The sequence below is a fragment of the Seriola aureovittata genome, chromosome 12 (genome assembly GCF_021018895.1).
Source record: "Seriola aureovittata isolate HTS-2021-v1 ecotype China chromosome 12, ASM2101889v1, whole genome shotgun sequence".
Classification (NCBI taxonomy): Eukaryota; Metazoa; Chordata; class Actinopteri; order Carangiformes; family Carangidae; genus Seriola; species Seriola aureovittata.
This window is the reverse complement of record NC_079375.1, coordinates 2528241-2545932: the sequence shown is the minus strand read 5'-3', so window position 1 is coordinate 2545932 and position 17692 is coordinate 2528241. Positions and strand designations below refer to the sequence as shown.

General features: G+C 41.4%; 1 protein-coding gene across 1 annotated transcript in view; it reads right to left on the bottom strand.

Annotated features, from left to right (window-relative positions):
- kcnq3 (potassium voltage-gated channel, KQT-like subfamily, member 3) overlaps positions 1 to 17692 on the bottom strand; it is a 111101-nt gene that overhangs the window by 17119 nt on the left and 76290 nt on the right. The window contains exons 3-5 of the mRNA XM_056390949.1: positions 1980 to 2070; positions 1420 to 1546; positions 53 to 225 (exon numbers count right to left, since the gene is read on the bottom strand). Coding sequence (XP_056246924.1) covers positions 53 to 225; positions 1420 to 1546; positions 1980 to 2070 — 391 coding nt within the window. The remainder of the gene's footprint in view (positions 1 to 52; positions 226 to 1419; positions 1547 to 1979; positions 2071 to 17692) is intronic.

Sequence of the window (17692 nt, the reverse complement as noted above, 5' to 3'; positions counted from 1 at the left end):
ATCTGTAAATTGTAGCATCTGCAGTGTATGACCGAGTCAGATCCACTCTTACCTTGCTGTGGGCGTAGATGGCGGAGCCCAACAGTTTCCAGGTCCCCCCTCTCCGGTCCATGCGCAGCATCCGCAGGATCTGCAGGAAGCGCAGGCTGCGCAGGGACGTGGCCAACACATTACCCTGGTTACGCACCGCCACCACCGGCACCGAGGCAATCAGCACAAAGATGTCTGAGGCAGAGACAAAGTCACTGAGGAAAGATTCTCTACACACGGCTTTCATCAAATCTTTAATGAGTCTGACCCGAGACGGTTATTAAGTCTTTATGAGATGATGAATAAGTTTTGAAAAGTTGTGGAATTAGTTCTTAATGAGCGCTGACTGAACACTGTTGAAATTCAATGAGAGCAGTTTAGTGGACGTTTTCTTCTTTCCAGTGACATAACTGTAAGTATGAGTTTCTTCCCTCTGACCATTTGATACAGATTACAAATGTTTTACATGTCAGATTATAGTGATAATCTGGTCATGAAAGTTGCCCTCTGATTACACTAAAGATCCATATAGTCTAAAGGCAGATGTCCATGTGTTGTTTGATTATAGAGCAGGTCTAGGTTCTATATTAATACTGTGAAAGTATCAAAGCGCTCAGTCCACAGAGAAATGCACACAGCCTGTATTCAGACACTGAGCCTTAAAACCAGCCGTCAGGACTTCTGGAACTTTGTGATGTCACAACAAAGCAGTCACCACTCTCAGTCATACCCCAAGCCAATCAGAAGAGAGGCTCAGAGCCTCCTCTCTTCAGAGAGAAGCCTGAGAGAGGAGATGTAAAACTACATTGAGATGGATCAACACTGCAAATAAAAGGAGGCAAGGATAATATGGAGCTTTATAGTCATACATACAGTATGTCAGGCTGAACTTTGTATCAAATGTTACAAGAGAAAGCTAGAATATTTAAGTTGCTATCAGTGTAAGATAATTTCGAATGATTTCAAATGATAAATACTAATTTGTTCAAGACGTTTCCTATAACACAGATATCTACAATTACTAAGTCAACTGGTTTTTGCTTGAAAACGTGTCTCATCAGATGGACACTCAGATGAGACAGTTATTTCTACTCAAGAAGAAAATCCATTTGTCTTTAAGTGATTCAATGCTGATCTGCACTGGTTTATGTATTTGTGTATCACAGAGGTCGGCAAAGGTCACAAATGACTCAGTGCTTTTTTTAAAACAAGTGCACTGGTCTGTATGGAACAGACGGTAAGTGGTGTTTAACAAGTGGTTCATACCTTTTTTGTGTATATCTGGATGCTTCTCTCCCCATAACACTACGATGATATTTATGAACTGTGAAAGTCCTGCTCTGTTTCCCTTTTAAAAGCTCATACATTTTTATGACTCCACCTCCTCACCTAAAATACACAGGGGTTTGCGAGCGAACTTCAGCCTCCCCCTCCATCCTTTGTAGCGACAGCAGCAACCTGCCGCCCAGACCCTCAGTGCAAACTCCGCTCCGAAGATGAAAATGGCGAAGGTCTCCTGCAGAGGAAGAAAAAGCGGGAGGGAAACAATCGGCGTCGGCTGACATCCAAGTCACAGTGCAGGAAGTTTTGGCTTTTACTGCAACTTCCTGAACTTTGTGATGTCACAACAAAACAGTCACCGCTCTCAGTCGCGCCCCAAGCCCCGCCCACCTGGACCCGCCATCCTCTGGAGCTGTTGTTACTAGAGCTCCAGAGAGAAGCCTGAGAGAGGAGATGTAAAACTACACTGAGATGGTTTTTGGTTCTTAAAACCACAAATATATCTTCTTATGGATCAACACTTCAAATAAAACACAGAAGCTAAAGGGAAAGATGGAGCTTTAAAGGATGAAAGAAAAAAAGGGAAAACTAGATGTTTAGATGTTTACAAAGCAACAAACAAACTGAATGGGCTGAACACAAAGTGAAGAAAATCCCAGTGATCTTACCAGTATAACCAGCCAGTGCGCAGACACCTTCTCATGTTCCCTGAATGTTGTGAGAATGGCCAGAATCAAACAGCCCAGGACGATTAAAAACCTGCAGAGAAGCAGAAAAAACACAAAAACAGTTCAGATCCTCCAGCTGTGAGACCAACAGCTGATCACATGCACAACACACAGGACTTGCTTTTCACCTTCTCTACGATAAAACACAGCAGCACGAGAGAAGATGAAAGTTTATGTTGGGTATGTTCACTGTATTCACCTTCTCACCGTAACACAGTGTCTTAACTTCACCACCAGAGGGAGCTACATCTCCACTGCTGACTTTAAATAAGACGTCAACAAAGGGCCTATAAGTTTGAGTAAAAGTACTTTTTCTTTTTTTTATGACTTAAGTTTTATAACTTTTCATAATTCCACAATAGGAACACACAACAGTCTCCAACCAGCATTCAACAGAGGAGAAGAAGACAAGCAACACACACACACACACAAAGAAAACCTGTCCAATGTCCACAGCAGCACTGTCACATGGAGAATCATAGTCCGTGTAGAATAAACATTAAAATAGAGTCCATGTGTTCACATCCATCCCTCCACGTTCATAACCGCCACCACCTCAAAGGGGAATATTTACAGATGCAAATGATAACATGTTGAAACGGACAGTACACAAAAAATTTTAAAATTGTGTTCATTCAGTCCCTTGCAATGAGTGAAATCGCAGGAACATTCCCCATTCATCACTGTATTTTTCTACCTCGTTTATCAGGCTGTACGATATTCTTTCAAAAGCCGCCACCTCACCCGGTTCTGAAAGCCACTCCGGAGATAACGGACCTCCTGCAGCTTTCCGCTTTCTCATTATTATCTGTTTGCCATTCATGACACTTGATACTGAACCCAGTTAGCTAAAGGCTTTACCATGTGGTCGATGGACTTGGGCCTCTGAGTGTATATAGCTCTGGACAGAGGTTATAATCTATCCCCTCTATTTCTGTGATATATTGGTGGATTCTGGTCCAAAAGGCTTGTATCTGTGGGCATGACCATCATGCATGGACTAGCTCCCCCGCCACCCCCATTACATCTCCAACAGTCTGGAGTTTCTTTCACTCCCAGTTTAAATAACCTGCTAGGGTACCAGGAGTAAAAAAGTGCTTTTTTCCTGACTCACAGGAACATATCACATGCTTTTGTTGAACTCTGTATGACTATATATGACTATAACTCTATTTGGGACCAGGAAAAACACAAAAATCATTTTACAGAAACCAACTGTTTATCAGGATTACTTCACATGAGGTCGACTCCCTGAGGAACAAGAGGAAACATCCTGAACACCTCCAGGACAAAGACGTTGTATCTGAAGGTTACATAGAAAAAAAAAACATGTTTCAGGTTTTACTATCCACTGGTGTTACCGGTTAAATCATGTCAGAGGATCCATGAGACTTCAACCAAATAATGGGCACCTCCACTATTCAAATGCTGCATATATTAGCTTGTTTACCTTGAAATTCTGCATTTTAAAAAGGTTTCATTGAACTGTGTTCAAGGCCCAAAAGCATATTATCCCGCTCATGTTTTAGCTAACAAGCTGACAATATAACTGCACACAAAATAATGAATAATTATCCTGTAGAAGAGATGGGCTGAAAAACAGCAGCAATATCCTCCAACGTGGCCACCGGGTAAGACAGGAAGTCACCTGGCGTTTATCTTAACATGTTATGTCACGTCATGTTTATATAATAAAAAAACCAAAGTGTAAAAACCCACTCTGACATACAAACACATAGGAAAGTCTCTTTTGCAGAGCAGATAGAAAGGTTTTCTTTCCATTTTATTTTTGCTTTAGAAAATCAGAAGAAAATAACTTTTTGTTATATTTAGTCCTTTGATTTAGCAGCACCCGTTTGCCCTGTTTCCCCCTTTGGTTCCCTTCAGTCATTGATTGTATCTTTATTTATCTCCTCACCACCAAATACATTTGTATTACCAATCACATCTGGGTTTGTGTTGCCTCCCTTGTTCCCTAAAAACAAGTGGGTGGAGTCATGTTGTGGTTGTACTGTGTGTAAGGAGTGAGGACTAACATTCACTTTCACACAGTTTAATCCAGCATTTTAAAAAGCTGAATGACTTTTCCCCCAACGTCTATTTTTAGCGCCGTCAGAGCAGAAATTAATTGGATGCACACGTACAAAGGGCTATTTAAATTTTCCTGTGCACTACAGTACACCCTGGCTGTATTCCACACAGTCTGGAGTTAACAACCCTGCTATGATATATGACGCAGAACCACACTGAATAAACTCAACCAGCTGTGGAGCCGCGCAGCAACACCTCCAATTAACATTTAGCTAGTGCCGCGTGTCCAATATCCTCCACCAGCGGCTCCGTGGAAAAGAAGTTATTCTGTTCGTTCTCAGCTCTCACAGCTCAGGCCTCTGAGGTGCAACTCATCCAGCAGAACGGACTGGTGCACTCTGGGAAAACAGAGATTACGGTGGCGAGAGGTTAGCAGAGCCGGGGGCAGCTCGCTGGCTCATTGTCAAAGCACGACAGTGCATGAAGCTGCATCCTGCATTATTATAATGATATTACAATGACTGTCACAGTTTACTGCAACACAACAGACACCAACTAATGACCAGTCTGTGAAAGTTTTATATCCATTGTACTAAAAATGCAAACAGATAGAAGTGAAGAAAAAAATAAATAAATACAGTATTTGGGAAAATTAACCCCAAAATAATAGAAATAGAACCTGTACATTCACCCACTGGTTATTATATTGTCTGCAATATTAAAATCTGTTGACAAAAACATATTCATTCTGCATTTCTACATGAACTTTTCCTTCTGCAAACTTGAAACTTGCTTTACTCACTTTAATAGTTTCAGGTTGATTTTCTAACTAAAATCTTGCTAATTGTTGTTCATTGATTGACAATAAATAATAATTGCTAAGTTAGTTAGTTTTGATGTGCTCCAGAGCTTAGGAGAAAAGAAAACCTGCATAGACTACTCAAGGCTGAAAGGAGCGTCTGAAAACTTGTTTTTTAAAAAAAATAATTTAATGTAATTCAATTTAATATTTGAATCTACATCTTTTAATTAACAATTCAGATATTCAACATCAGTCAAAAATAAAGTTTCTACCAAAGGTGCAAATACATAATAAATATATATAAGGTATCAGGTAACTATAGAATAATATAAGGATTTTAACACGCATGCTTACATATTTTAGTTGTTATACTATTATGATGTAAAACACCCCTTTTACTGGAATATGTCGCTCTTTTTCTGTTTTTGTCTTGTCCCCTCCACCTTCGTCAGTGTGAGGATCGGAACACACTCACAAACCTGTTGACTGGATAGATTCAGGTGACCCCCCCCCCCCCCCCCCTTAAAGAAAAACCACATGATTTTCACGTTTTCCGCACGTGATCCACAAGCTGCAGCACGTGGTGCATGTATGGTTGTAACATGACACAAATTCTGCAGATTTTCAAAGTTTCACCGTACCATTTTCATTAAGTGTCGTAAGTTCAGTAATGATGCGAACTGACAAGCAGGTAAACAAACAACAAACATGTACATATGTCTCGCATGTAATCGCAAAGGTTTCACATGAGAATTTACTTCACACATTCCACCACCAAAATGTTCCAAAACCACGTTTCCCATGTGACGGCACATGTGTTCCACACATTTCACATGTGATTTTGCACATGTGAAATTCATGTGGTTTTTCTGTAAGGTGCTCCACATGGCAGACCTCTCTCTGGGAGGGTTGGGATGGGGTTCGTGGTTCCTGTATTTTATACACTTTTTCCTTTATGTGTGTGTATATTATTTTGTTTCTTTGACTATTAGCCTTAAAACTATAATCTATAATCTTTCATTTATGTAGGTATCTGCTCAAATCTAATAAAGTGGACCTAAAGAACTCCTGATTGCTCTGCTCTCTAAACATCCACCCTCTTCCTCCTGATTTCTACACCCTGAATCATTCAAAGCCTGTTGTGTTGCCATCAGTGTTGACATCTCTTAGATGTTTCTCAAGTGCTGCACAACCATAACAGAATGAATATTTTACAGCCAAACAGCCCGGAGACTTTTACATAATCCACCTGAAGGAAATGATAGTTAAGAGATTCGCAGACGCGTCTTGATCGATGTGTGAGCGCTTGGTACTGGTTTGTTTATGGTTTTTGTGCGTCTCTTCGCGTTTTTGCGTCGACTCCCTTAAAGGAATCAAAATCAGGTGTTTGACCAGACTTCCATTTCTCCTCAAAGTTATCTAGAGGACAGAGATAATCCCGGAGCAAGCAGAGGACATCGATGTTAACTCGATATGATCCAACAGATACTGATCTGCAACACAGTCAGCTTCCTATTCTGCTTCAAATAGTTTGTTCAATAAGGCACACAGAGCGACGTCGATTCACATTAGACCCGAAACATCAAGAGGAGCCAGGTGGAAATCAGAGGGTGGGACAGCATTGGTAAGAAAATAACACATGAACATGCAAATGATGTTCACAAAGATTAACCAAAGTCTTCTGAACTTGAATTGTTTTCCATTTTATTTAATGCATTAAGAGATATAACGAAACCCAGTGTGCCATAAACCAGAGTCAGTCTGGTTCATATGTCTTTTATTGTTTCCTGTTTCACATTCATTCACACCTGTGCACACACAACACAACAAACAGAGCAACTTTCAGGCCTCCTGAGGCAAGTCCAGGTTCCGTCTGACTCTAATCCGCTTTCATTTTTAACAGTTTCACAAAGTGATCCACATATTTAGAATCAGCATAACCTCAGCTGATAATAAATGTCACTCAATAAAGACTCCAGTACAGTTTAATAGAGGTAAATAGCCAATAAAACAAAACAAAAAAACAAACCTTGAAATTTTCCTGATTTCAATGATAAAAACACTGTAAATCATAATAAAGAAGAAAAAATTCAACACGGAAAATTGTATTTATTTGTTTGAGTTGTTCTAGAGGTGGTCTGAAGTTTCTATCTTCATGTGTTCAGGAGATAAGCTCATTCTCTGGAGCAGTATTTATGGGAGTTTTTTGTCTGGTCCTTGAAAAATCAGCTCCAAGTCCTCCGCTGCACTAAATATGTGACTGTCACATCCTTCTGTCTTTATTCTGCCACTTCAATAAACTCCAAACAACTTCTCCTCACTTTGATATCAGAGGAAACAGGCACTGCTCCCATTTATTCTGGGTATGAAACCAAGGCAGGCCAAGCTTCTGAATCAGACACTCTGATTGGCTGTGACCTCACCCACTGGAGCCAATAGATTGAATTTGAATTGATATTGAATAACTTTTAATGTAAGTGTCTCTATTTTAGTCAGTAATGACACGAACGAACAGGAGTTTGATTGAAAGCGCCGATCGTCTAGTATTAGGAGAAAAAAACGGCACGTCTCTAGCGCAAACGGTCGCCGAGCAATAACGCTCTACAGACAACGTGAAATTCGGAAGCTATACGCTCTCACGGTGTTAAGAGACTAGGCTTAATATTTCAATACAGTCCAAATATCGCGATGCACAATATTATCGTCCAACAGTATAATTATATTGTTATATCTTATATGTCAGTTGTTCCTTATAATAATACACAATTATATTATTTTATTTTTTATATATATTTTTTAATATAAAAATAATTATATTATTGTATTGTATAGCTATTGTGGGTTTAAGTTGACTACCATGAGGGCTGGGATGTAACATGTATAACCACATGCATCTTCTGCCTGGTGCCTTGCTCAACAGTATCTAGGCAACAGGAGCAGCACCCAAACACTGTAAGTTTCCAAATAACAATGCAAAAAAAGGCAAATTAATCCTACAACTTTTCAGACACTTCATCAAGTTAAAATAAGCCCTGCCAAAAAAAAATTGAAATTTGAAAAAAAAAAAACAAACAAACAAAAATATAAATAAATGGAAGCAATAATTTCCTGTCCTGAGGTGACCGCTACACCTTCCACCATCATCACCACATTAATCTGACTGTGGTATAAAGTCAGACGGTCTAATGCTGCTATCACTGCAACACTCCATTAGCTGCTATTGGACAAATAAATGAAGCATGGAATCCAATCTGTGTTGTGATTGGCAATCCAGGGGTTTCTGAGAGAGAGAGAGAGAGAGAGAGAGAGAGAGAGAGAGAGAGACACCCAGACCTGCAGAGACACCGCACAGAGAATTTTCTTTCCATCCATTCTCTTTGAGTCAGGATGAAAGAAGCCAAGGGTTCGGTCTGTGGGACTCAGGTGAAAGTGGTGAAGGTAATAGAGCTTCTTTTTTTTTTTCTAAATCAAAGTAGGAGACTTACAGTGGAGAGATTTCATGTTTAGTAACAGCTATTTCCACAGGAGAGAAGGCTCTAATGGAAACAGAAAGAGGACAGTCCGAGTCAGAAGAGGGGCCTCACGTCTTCATGAGCTGAAACACTGAGGTCGATCCTGTTCTTACATGTTGTCACACACGAGTCACAATAATATCTCTCCAGAAACATCCAAACAGAACTGATCAAACACTTTGCTCGTATTGAAACGTGAATAAATCAGACTTAAATCATCAAGCTCAGTGGTTCTAACTCTCTAAACTGCATCTGTGTCAACTTAGCAGCAATAAGCAGCACTTCACAATAAGATGAAGCGCTGTTCCACTGCCCTCACAAACTACACATCACAGCCACTTATGTGCACTTACATGACTGAGTGAAGAACAGAAGAACAGACACTGAGTGTAAAAGAGCAAGAAAAAAGAAAAAAGAGTGAAAAAAGTGTGAGCTGTCAGTGCTGTGCTTGATCTGTCATTCGATTACTTTTACCTGCTTTTAACTTAACTGGCGCTTAAACATAAACGTTTTACAGTCCTTACAGTATTCTGCTTGTTTAACTTAAACTGTCAAATAAATGTAATGGAGTAGAAAAAGTAGCACAAAACGGAAATACTTGATTTAAGTACAAGTACCTCAAAATTTGTACAGCACTTAGAGTACATATACTTAATTACTTTCCACCACTGCTGATAAAAATTACTGAGCCCTCAGTACACATGTATTTTAATATTTATTACCCACCCAGGTAAAACTCCTGAACTGATAAAAACAGAGGCGGCTATTATAGAAACTAATATCAAGCTAAAACACCAAAGACTATTAAACTGAAATGATAAACTCTATATTGATGTCAGACCATTTCTCTACAACAACTAATCCTCCATTGTCTCACAAGATTTACATCTTTTGAGGGGGGTGGGGGGGGGGGGGGGGGGGGGTCCAAGTCTCATCATGTAGCAGCTAAAGACGAGCTGGTGGAGACAAAAGTCAGTTACTGTAGGCGGAGAATAGCTCATAGGAGCAACAACGAGATAAACAACATAGCCGACTGTATGTAGCAAATTCCTCAAACCTACCCTGATGAGTTCATTTTTATTAGCTGATGTGTTTATTTAAGCTTGAATCCAGCCCTGGATGGATGCTTTTATCTGTTATTAAAGGTCATGTGTCAGTAATGATGAGAGCAGCCCACCTCTCTCTCTCTCCATTAATCCACTTTCCATCCCTCGGCCCAGCGGAGGCTCTAGTCCTGCTGGGCTCCCCCGATGCTGATACCACCCCTGAGGATTCCTAACAACCAATTTGCCGGTGAGATTCAATAAAGAGAGTGCAGACGATGCAATTCTGACAGTTAATTTGCCCGGCGATATGCAAACATTGGTGGGAAAGGACGGCGGCGCGCTGTTAATGACTCCAGTCACAAGGACGAGATGAGAGATGGTGATCTTTATCCAGACGAGGATCTGAGAAGAAGTTTGGAGGCGGCTTCACGACACGGTGACAGCGGTGGACGGAGGTGGAGTGAATCCATCTTCAGCTTTTAAATGCCTCAAGGAATAATCATGTCCACAGTGACTTAAACATCATATAATCCAGCTCCTGTCAGCAGCATAGCTCCAGTCCAGCCTGATCTGATCTGATTCAGCCGATGACCTCAAAACACGTAACAGCTAAATCAATCCCGGCAAATGTCACATTGAGGCAGGGACCTGCTCTCTGCTGGGCTGCTTGTGAAGTGAAAGACGAGAGTCAAAGAAACTGTCAAACTAGCAGGTATATTTAACAAATATACTCATAATCCATAAAAGTACTAATAGTATGATTGAATATAAACAAAATGACAGTGTCAAATATGACAAAAACGTATAATTACCAGCTAACTCTTTAACATATCACAGGGTACAGCAGACTGGTGTTTCTCCTGTAGTGGACGGTAAGAAGTGTCGACACAGTCCCTACTGTTGGCGCTGCACCGCCTCACACCGGGCTTTACCTTCACTGACCACTTGATGGATGGATTATTTAGGTATTTATTTACTTTGGGCAGAGGGCAGGCTGCTCCCTCTCAGGGATCTGGAGTCATTCTCCCTGAGCTCTGTCTCATGGTACAACACCAGAGACCAGTAACAGCACACCTCATCACAACAGGTCAGATCCACAGGCCTCTGCAGTGATCCGACAGGAAGCCACGTTGGAAGTGATGGATTTCTCCTCCGGCGGCACCTTCCCCCTCCTCCTCTGCCCCCCCCCCCCGTGGGGCAGCTCAGAGGTGGGAAAAAAAAGGATATTCAGGCTGTGATTTGGGATTTGCTGATCATGCAGAACACCAGGTTTGACCGGGAATATCCTCACCTCTGGATGTGGTGGCAGCTGTATGCGTGTGTGTGTGTGTGTGTGTGTGTATGTGTGTGTGTGTGGGGGGGGTTTCCCATTCCAACATTCAGCATCAGCACCATGACAGCTGACAGCTTCACTGACAAGTATAAACACATTGATGTTGAGTCCTGCTGCTGAGCTGCAGATCAGAGCCATCCTGATAGCTTCACACTCACACAAGAGTTAAATTATTTTACAGTCTATTTCTTATGTCATCACAAAAAGCCTTTACTCATATGATCTTTAGGGTTCGGAAAAAAATTGACAAGCAGAATTTGGCTTGTGGTTAGGGCTTCTGATATTGGTACTGATAATGATACAAATTTGTAACGATACTTAATGATTTATCAAATCTATTTTAACAAAAATTAAATTACAACACACATTACGGTAAAAATTTTTGTTTTATTTTTAAGCTCGGCCTTTTTGTACGTCTAAATAATAATAATAATCCCAAACATCATTCGATCTTGGTCCAAGCATGCTGCATTCTTATTGGCTCGCTGACACTGATGACATTTGCTCATCTACTCCCCGGGTATCAAACTTTAAATGATAAGGCATGTTTTGAACATCGAGAGCATCAAACCAATTCGGTCGGTCTATAGAAGTTTGAAAGTTTGCCACCCAGCCCTGCACTGGATGAGAAGGCAGAGTCGGAGGATTACGAGAGATTCATCCTCTGGAGAGCATGAAGGACTTAATTATTAATTTCATAACAACCCATCCAAAAACTTCATCGTCTTTTCTTTAAAGGACTTTGAAGGAAAAATAGTAATTGACAGCAAACTTACACCACTCTGTAAAGACACAAACATGTTCTCTGTCCATTTTTAATCACACAGCAGCTGATAAAAAGACATATTTACGTCTGTAAACACAGGCTGGTGTTGACTTTCATTCATTTACACTGTGTGTTTGCTAGTTCCCTGATTGATTTTTAAACAACACAAACAAGGTAATTAGTCGAATTAATGTGACACATTAGAGCCAGTTGTGGAACATTTGTAAACTGGGCGTTACAGCAGAGACAGCCACAGCGACAGGGAGAGAGAGAGAGAGAGAGAGAGAGAGAGAGAGAGAGAGAGAGAGAGAGAGAGAGAGTGAGTTTCCTCGTGATGAGCTCGATCTATCACTGTAACGTCTACCTGTTGGGTGAATCACTGTAAGTCGAAGGGGGAGTTTGGGGTTTTAGTAGCTGATGCAACTGTTGGATTGTCAAGCTTCCTGGCCTTGGAACAAGCCAATCAAATTGACTTTTACAGACCCACCATTGAGTCATCATCTGTGCCCCCCCCCCCCCCCCAGGCTCATGGGACAGAAGTCAGCAGTTGGAGGAGATCAATGAGGCTCTCGTTTAATCTCTCCTTCTGTGTCTGTTCAATAAAGATTTATGGGAGTTCAGTAGCGCTCATCTGTGATATGAGCGAGGACGTCACTCGGCTAAAAACTGCAGCGCAGATTAAAGTTTCCACGCCGGTCTTGTTTCTGGTTTAGACGAGATGAACTGAGCTCATCTGTGAGGTCGCACAGAGAGAGATAAACTCCGACATCTGGATAAGAACATTACAAGAAAAAAAATGGCAGCTGAGAAGCACATAGAGTTACATTAACTTAAAAAAATATAACTGGATAAACTCGAACATTTTGACTTTACTGTGCACTCACATTGTATTCTCTCTAATTAAAAGTGCTTTAGTCATTTTATTTTGGTAGAAAGCAGGAAATCAGGCATCTCATCCCTTCCATTTAGGGCCGGACTGAAACAATAACGTAGGCTGGGAATCCCAAGGCTACACCAGGGATTCGTCTCACAGTGAGGTACACTGGGGGAAAACCACAGGTTGAGGGGAAAGCAGGACTTTCAGAGTTGAACAGATTGAGGCGTTCTGACAGTTGAGGTGTATTTGAGGCCTTGCTAAAGTAAAACCTCTCTGAAAATCACTGCGCTCCTGTCACTCTGGGTCATAACTTGTCCCTGCGCCTCGTCCTGCCGCTGATACAAGGCGACAGGCGGAGAAATGGAAACAGCGCACACAGATCAATCACCACGCCAGCTCGCCGTGTCTGTGATCGAACCGCTCGCCGCCAACGGCCCAATCAGAGCAGCAGAGGCCTGACAGGAAGGGGCTTTTATTTTCTAAATCGCACAGATCAGAACAATTCAGGTCCATTAAGCCGAGCCTTCAGACAACATGACGAGCTACGGTGGCACATTGTAAACTTGAGATGAACACGTGGTGGTTCAGAGCGATTCAGATCCATCAGCTGTTCCTGTCCTCTATTTTAAAACAACAGTGACTTTTCCCTCAGTTTTCATCTGCAGGAGAGAAACTGACGCACTTGATTGACCTCATCTTTGGGGAGTTAAGGTCCAAATCTAAAATCCTGAGGGCTAATTATCTAAGATTTCTTGGCCGTATAATTAGGGTCATTCCAAAGAAAATGAGGTTCAGTAACGCCTGTCTGCTCCCTCGCTAATGGAAGACAAATATGGCTGCCAGAGTCACACCTCAGTAAAATCCCAATGTTTCTGAACTGAAACGCAACGAGGGATGAAGGATCTGATGGTTGAAGCAGGTTCTAGAGACTCAAATCCTTGAATGAGGATGAGTAACAAGCAAAGTGGAAAAACGTTCAGGCATAAAATCTTTCTGTGAAAGTTTTCAACAGTTTTATTAAAGACAAATGAGTGAAAGTTTATAATGTTTTCAGGTCAGGTGAAGAAGGAACAAAGGGAATACAGCTCACAAGGAAAGAAGAGAAAAAGAAAAGAGAGAGGAAGAAGAAAGGATTAAATGAAAGGCAGAAAGGACAGAGGGGGCAAAAAAGAAGAAGGGAAATTAGTGACGAGGGAAAGAAAGAATGACAGAAGTGCTAAAAGGGAAGAGCAGATAAAAGGCTAGAAGCTGAAAGGAGAAAGAAAGAAAAAAGCATAAAAGAGAAAGAGGGAGTACAGAGGCAGTGAAAAAAAAGGAAGAAGGACAGTGAAGGAAAAAGTAAAATCAGAGTAAAGAAAATGTGGGTCTATATCTGGATTAAAGTCCTCAGTAACTGTGACCTGTGGTATGACGACTAATACGGACATCGCTCACTTATCAATCAATACTGTTCTTCTGACACTGAACTCATTCATCAGTCGGCCGCCGCTCGCCGTCACACTCGTGGCCTGTTTTCAACTTATTAGCGGTATAAAGGACTGATGATGAAAAATCACATTATTACTCGTCCCTAGGGAAGGGGTGGAGGTGAGTGTGCGTGTGTGTGTGTGTGTGTGTGTGTGTGTGTGTGTGTGTGTCTGGCTTTTGCTCAATCCTGCAGCTTTTTAATGAGCACCCATTTGTGTGTGTTTACTGCAGTTATGAAAGCAGACTTATTGACCCAGTTCCAGAGCCGTGAATTATCGTCAGCGTCTGCGAGGAGCGAGCGTCAATGCAATCAGCTGTCTCTGACTGGATGTGAGGGGAATGAAAATTAATGTGATGTCCATATGGTTTCATCCTGACACGTACATGGTGATGGGAGGGGGGGGGGTGTTCTGATACAGCAGGTACTCACCACGTTTCTGTTTATTTTACATTCTGTACCTTTGCTGACACATTTTCCTTCTCAAACATGATTCTTTATGATGTTAGGATGTCGCTGATCACAGGTTTCATTTATTAAAATAAGATTTGAATATCTTTGATGTAAGTAGACGTTCATCTGAGGGCAGTAAGCATTAATCATTGACGCACATTGGTGTATGTCTTTATGCTAACCTCCTGGCAGCTGTGTATGAAGGAATATGAAGAGTGCATGCTGGGTGTTTTTTTACGGCTGGCATATCTGGAGGAAACAGACGAGCGATCAGTCGATTTTAGTCGGTTTCAGTCGATGCTGATTCATTGCTGGGATTGGTCAAATCCCGATAACAAACATCTACATCAGTGATTCTCAATGTTTTCAACAACACATCCCAGGTGTTTCATCTTTCAGCTCATGGGAGTTGTAGTTCTTGGATAATATGAAGAATAATGGTTGTTTTATCCTCAGATTTTACTTTCCAGAACAGCTGTAGATGCTCTGCTAGTTTATCTTCATATATAGACAGAAAACCTCACTATGTTGTAGTTTTTATTAAGACAGATGAAGTGAAAACATACTGTTTATAAAAAGCTAAAGGAGCTGTGTGACGATGGATATCAAACGTTTGGATGAGGCGCTACAAACAGTTACATACGTTCAATGGTCCACAGCTGTGTAATTCAGCAGGGCCTCCAACGAGCCAGGAACTTTTCACTCAGTGCATGTGATTGGCAGAGAGCCTGACTGGGTCTCCGAGGGTTTCGCTGGCCGAGGGCTGTAATTTGTCACCTGAGTGTCCTTGAGGCCGGGGAAGCCATTACCGGCTTGGCAGGGAGGTGGTGTAAGCGATCAGTGTCAGCCGGGCCTACAGGGCCGACATTAGCACAAATACGCTTCAGCTCGCTAACTCCTGAGGTCTGACTGTCCCTTTATCTGACTGACTGACCGAAATCACCATCATATTTACTGTCGGCCACTTTGAGAGTGTTCGAATTCTGAGTATGTAAATTTATTCACTGTATAACATGCTCTTAATTTCCACAGTGGAACCAAAAATAATCCCACAATTCATTGCTCCACTTTTTAAAGGTCTCATATTTTACACTTCTCCTGTGTTTTATTTGAAGTGTTGATCCATAAGAAGATATATTTTGTGTTCTCCTCTCTCAGGCTTCTCTCGGGAGCTCTAGTAACAACAGGTCTGTGAGCCAATCAGAAGAGAGGCTCAGAGGCTCCCTAACAACAGGAGCCTCTGAGCCTCTCTTCTGATTGGCTGACTGTTTTCCAATGAAAATATAGCAGATTTCAGGTAAAAACTCAGAGAAACCAAATCCTGCAACGGTGGATGGTGGATCTAAGTGGGAGGGGCTTGGTGCTTGTGACATCATAAAGTTCCAGAAGTCCTGAAGGCTGGTTTTACCTTTGGAATATATGGACCTTTAAAGATGACACAGTTACTGTTCAGCAACTCAACAGTTGTCAGTGATGACTCAAAATGAAATCTCAATTTACTGCCTCAGCCTTTCTGAAACTACTGACTCTAGTCTGTGTGTCCTTAGTGAGGGGAAGCTTCTTTGTTCAGAACAAGTGAGCAGCAGGAAAGGCTTCATGAACTCAGCGCTGTAACTAGACACCAACAAAATCTAAAGAAAGAAGGAAAGAAAAAATCTAAAGAAATAAACTATTGGTTAAAAAAAACTTGTATCTCCATTTTTAGTGATTTTAATGTTTTAAATGATTTTGACGGGTGAGATGCTGTTTTCTTCTCTGCAGTCTCTAACTGGAAATAACAGTCAAAGCAGGAAATGACATGTTTAGTTTGTTGTGTACATGCAAAAACACCGTGTGTTAATGCACTTTATTGGCTTGGAGTACAAATGCCACACATACTAAAACACGGTGGGCCGTCACTGACAATACACAGAGCCGAATAAAGTATTTCAATCATTCATCTTTTATCTTGAGAGTATGAGAGACAAATGATAACATGGCGAGCGGGTGTTAATTTCATTTCCACGGGCTGAGTATAAATGTCATGTGTAGTTTTTTTTTTTTTTTTATTGGATCAAACAAGCACAGATTGAGGTCTGAGGAAAATGTTTCCACCCTGAGAGACAGATGTGGAGTCGGGCTTGTCTCATTTCCAGGAACAGCAGATTAGCTGCAGCACAACAGACGATGATCTGTTTGCTACTAAATATTGATTTCTTGGGCCTACAAAGATAAATCATAGCCTTGTCTCGGTCGCTCGGCTTCGTTAGCCTCTAATTCAGCATTCATGTAAACAAACCGTTTACATGAGTCGGGGCAACAGTTTAGGAGCTGCTGTAGATGTGTATTTAGAGCTTAATTAAAGCCACTACTACATCTTATCAGCTTTAATCTGTGGTGATGGAGCAGGAGAGTCCTGCCCCCCTGACTGAAACACTGCAGGTTCAGATTAGATTTCCAAATGCAATTTACAGAACATTAAAGATAAAAGAAAATACTGGAGCACAAAAATCAACAGGAGTAAATAAACACCCGAGACACTGGGATATATGTTTTTGCTGATGTGCTTTGGTTCTTTTGACATGGACTGAGAATGTGATGTGGCTACAAATAACTTTTATATGTCCAGACTCAGTAATGCTGTCAGACAGCGGATCCACATTTGAAATAAGACCTGAACACGTTATGACTCACAGTGACTGACGAGCCCATAGGTCGTCTGTGCAGCAGGTTATTATGACCCATAGTTAGGTTTTGTTGCTAGGGGAAGTTTAGTGGTCGTAGTAATTATGACAGGAGCAGAGTGACGTAGTATAAAGAGAGATAACATCCACGTCAGGAGGAGGTTGTGGTGGATGGATGAAGATGACACAGGTGAGCGCTGTTCCATTCCCATGTGGAAGCAGCAGTTTATGTTATGTTGTGTTGTGTTGTGTTGTGTTGTGTTGTGTTGTGTTGTGTTGTGTTGTCTAACTATGGGTCATAATAACCTGCTGGACAGGAAACTTGTTTTTAATTTTTACAGTACCCGCCATCATGCATCTTTACTCTCTTTACATCCAGAGCCACAATGGTAATAAGTCACGGACTGTTAAGTGGCTCAGGAGGTCGAGCAAGCTGTCCACTAACCACAAGGTTGGTGGTTTGATCCCCAGATCTGATGATCAAAGTGTACCTGATGCTCAGGGTGACTTCCTGTCCCACTTCAGCAAGAGGCAGAATTGAGAAAAAGCTATGGATGAAAGCGCTATGTCTTAAGGAAGTCATCCTGGAAGTATGTTTCCACTTTCACATTAACTAAAGTGTGTTTGTCAAGAGTCCTCACAGGAAAAGACAAGTATAATAATTAAAGAGGTTTTCATCGCAGAGAGCAGAGCTGCTCTGAGGAG